The 5,784-nt window shown below is 35.5% G+C and overlaps 1 protein-coding gene across 1 annotated transcript; it reads right to left on the reverse strand.

Annotated features, from left to right (window-relative positions):
• Positions 1-2,890: 2,890 nt before the first annotated feature.
• On the reverse strand, positions 2,891-5,118 carry zgc:110353 (uncharacterized protein LOC550482 homolog). The gene is made up of 6 exons (XM_067393784.1): positions 4,863-5,118; positions 4,308-4,368; positions 3,919-4,066; positions 3,668-3,764; positions 3,282-3,538; positions 2,891-3,025 (listed from the first exon to the last, which is right to left on the reverse strand). The coding sequence occupies exons 1-6, from the start codon at positions 5,116-5,118 to the stop codon at positions 2,891-2,893; spliced, it is 954 nt and encodes a 317-aa protein (XP_067249885.1).
• Between the last annotated feature and the right edge of the window lie 666 nt (positions 5,119-5,784).

The raw sequence follows: 5,784 nt of genomic DNA on the forward strand, positions 1-5,784 counted from the left end.
CAGCATGTGCATGTGGCGTACCATTCATCCGTTCTGATGGCCTTTACATCTTGTGCCAAGATGGTGCACAATTCTTTTTGTATTATTGCTTTAATCTCACACAGCCAGACACATAAAATCTGGTCCACCTTGCAGCTTATTCTAGCCAAGAACTGACAAAACAAGAAGAGATCATTTTACAGCCAGACAAAGCAACCAACCACAGTATGTTTTTGTTTGTGCATATTTCAGTATAGCACCGGCTGCAGCATATCTCTGTGACATTAAAGTAAGCAACATGCTGTAGGCCAACTATGACATCACCTCATGTTATCTAGTGAGAAACATTCATCATGGTATCATTTTTTACGCTTATCTTTGTAATATTCCAGTTAATCAGTTGTTATTTATTTTGCAGCATATCAGTTAATTTGGATCAGTAAAATAAAGCTCTTTTCCTGAGGAACTGCAACTAGATTAGCCATTGAATATCTTAATTTGAGACTCATTCAAAGATTGTCACACAGTAAATGTCACCACTTTAGTCTTAATGTTAAAGATTAATTAAAGCTTAGCTAAGCAAATGCCCCAATTAGCCTATTTGTATATGTCTCACAGAAAAGATATCAGCCTCACATATCCTGTAATTAGATTCAAGCAATCGTTTTTAATAAACGTTCAATAAATGTTGTCTGATGTTGTGACATTATTTACTGATGGTACAAGGCTACACACACAGCAGTTAAGGATTTCTACTCGATAAGTGAATTACAACAATTACATGGTGAGCAACAGAGAGAACTGCTACTATTAAACTGTCAAGTCAGTGAGAAGTAACAACGTTTGATTTCCAGCAGGGGGAGGTGAAATACCAAACTCATTCAATCGCTGTCATCAGTAAAATCTTTTTCCAATTAACGCTGTAGAATTAAATGAAACAGATGTTTCTTTAAATGTTGATTTAAGCATTGTGGCGTAAATTTTTTTTCACTTTGCTCAAATATATCAGAGTTCTCTTCAGATGGAACATATAAATTCAGTGTCCTCCATTTACAAAGCTCAGACATTCTATATTTCATCTTTTGCTGTGGGGTCAAAGGTCACAGATTAGCTGTAATATTGATTCCACATCCTTCACTCTTCACTAAAGTGTCTGTTGAGCACTGAAATGAGCAGCAGTGAGTTAATGCACACATCAAAAGAGCAGTAGGATACTGGTACAGAAAGGTTGCCTGAACAATTGCTGAGTTGAAGATATCCGCCAGAGATCAGTGGCCTCCAGGTTGACAGGCAGTCTTCCTCTGTATTTATGTCACCGTTAGGGCCCGAGTGTCACGGTAAATGCCATTCTGATGTTCCATTTCTCTTCACATGTCTGCTTTTTAAAAGGAACATGACACACTCTCCCCTTTAGTTGAATTAACTGAGCTGATTTAATAACAAATGAGGTTACAGAGAGAACATAGCCAGCAATAGAGACCATTACACTCTCAGGGATGCATGTCCTGATTTTTCCAAGTTATGCCGCCCTTCCACTGCACATGACAAACGACAGCCAATGGACCAGAGATCATTCATTTGCTATGGAGAGGACTGCGTGCGGCTCCGACCATCTGATTTGAGCTTTGGATGCATTAAAAAATTTGAACTTGAGCGACTACACCATACACGTCACGCCGACCAGATGTGACGTATACCAATGTATTCCAATCAGATTGGTGTGAGAATTATTAATACATTTTATTGGAGGTTATTTGTCCTGCATAGCTGTTAAGGGTTTGCATTCATTAATTCGTTCCAGCATGTTGAAAGTTCAGAGGTCAAAGGCTCTTGCTTTTGCATTCCTTTACTGGAGATGTAAAAAGAAATATTGCAAGTCAATTGGGCAAAACACTACCTAGCTCGAATGTAACTGTTTAGTGCAATAGATGCGCCTTAACAGGAAAGATTTCCGAGACGGCGAGAGTTTGCCCATGTTGCCATGCAAAATTCATTAAGATTGCCACTTGGGGGCAAATTCCGACAGTGGTGCCCAAATGTCATGTCTAGTAGAAAGGCGGCTTTAGACGCATTCCTGAATCAAAATATTTCGTTGATTCTGGAATAATATTCCTGTCCGAAATGTTATCCTTAAAATCAGAAGGAAATTACAGGAAAATAACACTGATGAAGAAGCACCTAACCCTGGATTTGAGCCTAATCTTGACATAAACTGTAAACTTGTCCCTCAAATCTGATTGGTTGATTAGAATGTTGTCCCAGGATCAACAATTAAAACAATGTTGATCTAGGAATATTTTACACTTGGTGAAATCAGGTTCTGCCTCAGAGACACCACATGCATTTATGTTTTATTTATTTATTTTTGCATTATTGTACACTTTGTTCAGAAAAGCACTTAAAGGGATCATTATGAATGAAAACAGAATGATTGGATATTGTCGTCAATAGAATTTTAATTTAAGATTTTATTTTAAATACAATTTTTTTTTAAGAAGCTAAAAATCAATTAATTTGAAAGGGATAGTTCACCCAAAATGAAAACTGTGATTATTTACTCAGCCTCGTGTCATTCCAAACATTCAAGACTTCTTTCTTCTTAAGAAATGGTTTTGTCTGTAGAATGAAAATCTGGAAATGGTTTGGATACCAGCATTCTTCAAAATCTTCTTTTTGTGTTCCGCAGAAGAAAGAAAGTCATACAGGTTTGGAACAATATGAGAATGAATAATTAATGGCGTTGGGTGAACCATCCCTTTAACAAATTATTAGAAATTTATAGAATACATTTTTGCATATTTCTTTTATGCTTTCATATTTTTGAAAATAAATTATATTTTATAGTATCTGATACAAGTATTCCTTAAGTGTAAAACAAAAGTACAAACTAAAGTAGTACTTTTTGCTTATATTAATTTAAAATATTCATGTTGGCCAGGTCTGGGTATAATCCTGCCTCCAATGCTTTGGATGAGGTCCTGTGAGGCAGTACGATCAATGGGAGTTTAATCACAGGGTTTTTAGTGAATGATACATCCAAAAGAACCTGCAACAGAAAGAGCAAGTTACATTGTTGTTGATTTTAAGAGAGAAACATAGATAGAATCTGTGTAATTTATTCATAACATGTGTTTTGTGTATTCAGACACCTGCTTGAATGACACTGTCTTTCATTTCCGTGAAAACACAAAGGCAGACAAAAAAACCAGCAAAATACCTGACCATACTACATAAATCATTTTTGCTCCTGAAAAGAAACCAAGCCCTTTTGGAAATCTTCTAGAGGCCAATGGGGCACCTACCTTCAGTCTATACTCTACTTTGAGGATTCTGCAGTTCTGGATGCTGGAGCTGATTTCTAGGGGAAGGGCTAGTACTTTGGTCAGATTTTGTCTAGTGGAGGATACTAAAGGCTCTCCCTTCTCCTTCAGTATCTCTGTGGTATGAACGGCTCTATGGCCTCCAGCAAAGAAGCTCTGCTTCTGGTAGATAATGTACTTTGGCACAATTTTTCGAGTTGAGCTGTTGACAATCTCTCCATTAACAACTAGCCTTTCACCTGTTTGAGAAATAAATATTGTATTATAGCTTGTCAAATGAATCAAAGCATTTTTTTTTTTTTTATTTTTTTTTTTTTATTGATAGATCCATTAATTTACCAAAATGCTAATTATATTGCCTGGGTTACCTTGCTGGTAGCCTGTCTTTGGCAAGAAAATATTCATTGAAATATTTCCAGAAGCAAAAAATATAACATTCTTGTCTTTACTGCCATGTTGAGATGCCTGCAGAGAATGAAAGTTTTAGGGCTTGTTAGGTAATTACTATCCATAAGTAACAATTACTAGCTAATCTGTTCATGTTAATCTCACCATTACAGAGTGACTTTTTTCTGTATTTTGGGTGTTTTACCATTAAAATTGTTGTCATTAATCATACCATCAGTGTTGACTGATCATAATCAGCTTTGGCAACAAAGGTAAACTTTGCTTCTGCTTTGCTTGCAGCACGCAAAGACCTGCTCAACTTGCCCAGAAGTCGGTAGTGGATTTTACCATGAGCACCTTTAAAAGATGATGGCAGCCCCCTGAGAGTAGAGAAATTTTGCAAGAATGACTAACAGTCTTCAGAGAGAAAAACTTGCATCATATGATCAATATGTCAGCATATACAGGATATAGGATATAACACATTGAATTATTGACTACATTGCAAAAAGTAACTGAGACTGTTTCAAAGGAAGATTGATTTTTCTCTCAGGAATCAATACAAAATATATACTGTGTATCTGTAAGTCATATCTATCAACCGTATGTCTGGTGACTTACTGGTAGGGAAGCTGAAAGGCAAAATGGAAGACATGTCTACCGGCCACTAGAGTAACAGAGCCTAGAAAAAAAGATACAAGATACATATATTGTATATATATATATATATATATATATATATATATATATATATATATATATATATATATATATATATATATATATATATATATATATATATATATATATATATATATATATATATATATACAATACATTTAATATTACATTTAATATTTTAAATATCCAGTCTTTATGTTGTTTCTACATTAATTTGGAAATTCAATCTGAAAATATGTATTAAATTATAAAAATATATTACAAATTTGAATGTTAGGTGCGATTAATAGTGATTACTTGCAGATTGTGCAATTAATTAGCTAATTTTTTAATCCACTGACAGCATTATACACAATATACACAATTTTATATGGTAAAAATCTAGTCCATTTTTGTCTCTGTAGTGCAGTATACTACTATGCATGAATTGCAAAGATTATTTTGCCCAGAAGAGTGTGTACAGTATAACAGCATCTGTTTATCATCAGATATTACCATCTGCTTGATCCTCCGGTAAGACAGACTGAGTTTGTGAGAAATACTTCTCTTTATCCCAGTACGTAACACTCTCTTCCCCTTGTTTCTCAGTCCATGCCACATCAGCCTTGCCTTTTGCCTTGACAGTGAGAGCTTTGATTTTGGTTTCCTTCGACACCTCCACAATAACTCTTCCTGTCAAAGTATCCCCATTGCTGAAGGTGTTGCGATCATTTAAGGCATCATACTCGATGGCGAATTTCCGGATTGTCATCTTCAGGAAAAGCAGGTCAAGTGTGAAATTGTAAGCGTATTTGTAGGATACCTGGAGTTGTAATAGTCCCTTCTGTTTTCTTTATCTGTATTTTAAAAATACACCTGCTGGCATTTCCCAGACGGAGAGCTCACCAAACTGGCTCAGCGGGTTTTACTTCAAAAAGACACACAGCTCTCGTCAACAGGTGTAGTATGTAAACTGAAAGCAAACCACATGATAAAATGGAAGAGCTGTATGTATTTCTGAGGTGTTAAAGACCAAAGAGTCTGTTGGGAAAATCTGTTTTTATAGCATGGTAGTGTAAACAGTGGTCTTGTGAGGCAGCAAACGTGAATACAGAAGAGCATCTGAACAACAGTCCCTTTGCTCTTGTTGCACCTGCTCCACAAACCTGAGCTTTAATCATTGCAGTTCATCATGGATGTGTGTTTTGTGGTTGAAGAGAATTTTGTAATCACTGTCTATTGTTTGATAATTAGCCCTTATTCATTTGAACATACTCTTTGTGTTAACAAAATGTATGATGGATGAAGCAGTTATGATGACAGTGAGTGAAGTGCTGAATAGAAATGTGTGGGATGAAATTTCTACAGGATTTCTAAGTGGTGAATTACTTTTGGTGTAACTAATTTTCTCCTATTTTCAAGCATATAATACATTTAT

The sequence above is a fragment of the Chanodichthys erythropterus genome, chromosome 9 (assembly GCF_024489055.1).
Source record: "Chanodichthys erythropterus isolate Z2021 chromosome 9, ASM2448905v1, whole genome shotgun sequence".
NCBI lineage: Eukaryota > Metazoa > Chordata > Actinopteri > Cypriniformes > Xenocyprididae > Chanodichthys > Chanodichthys erythropterus.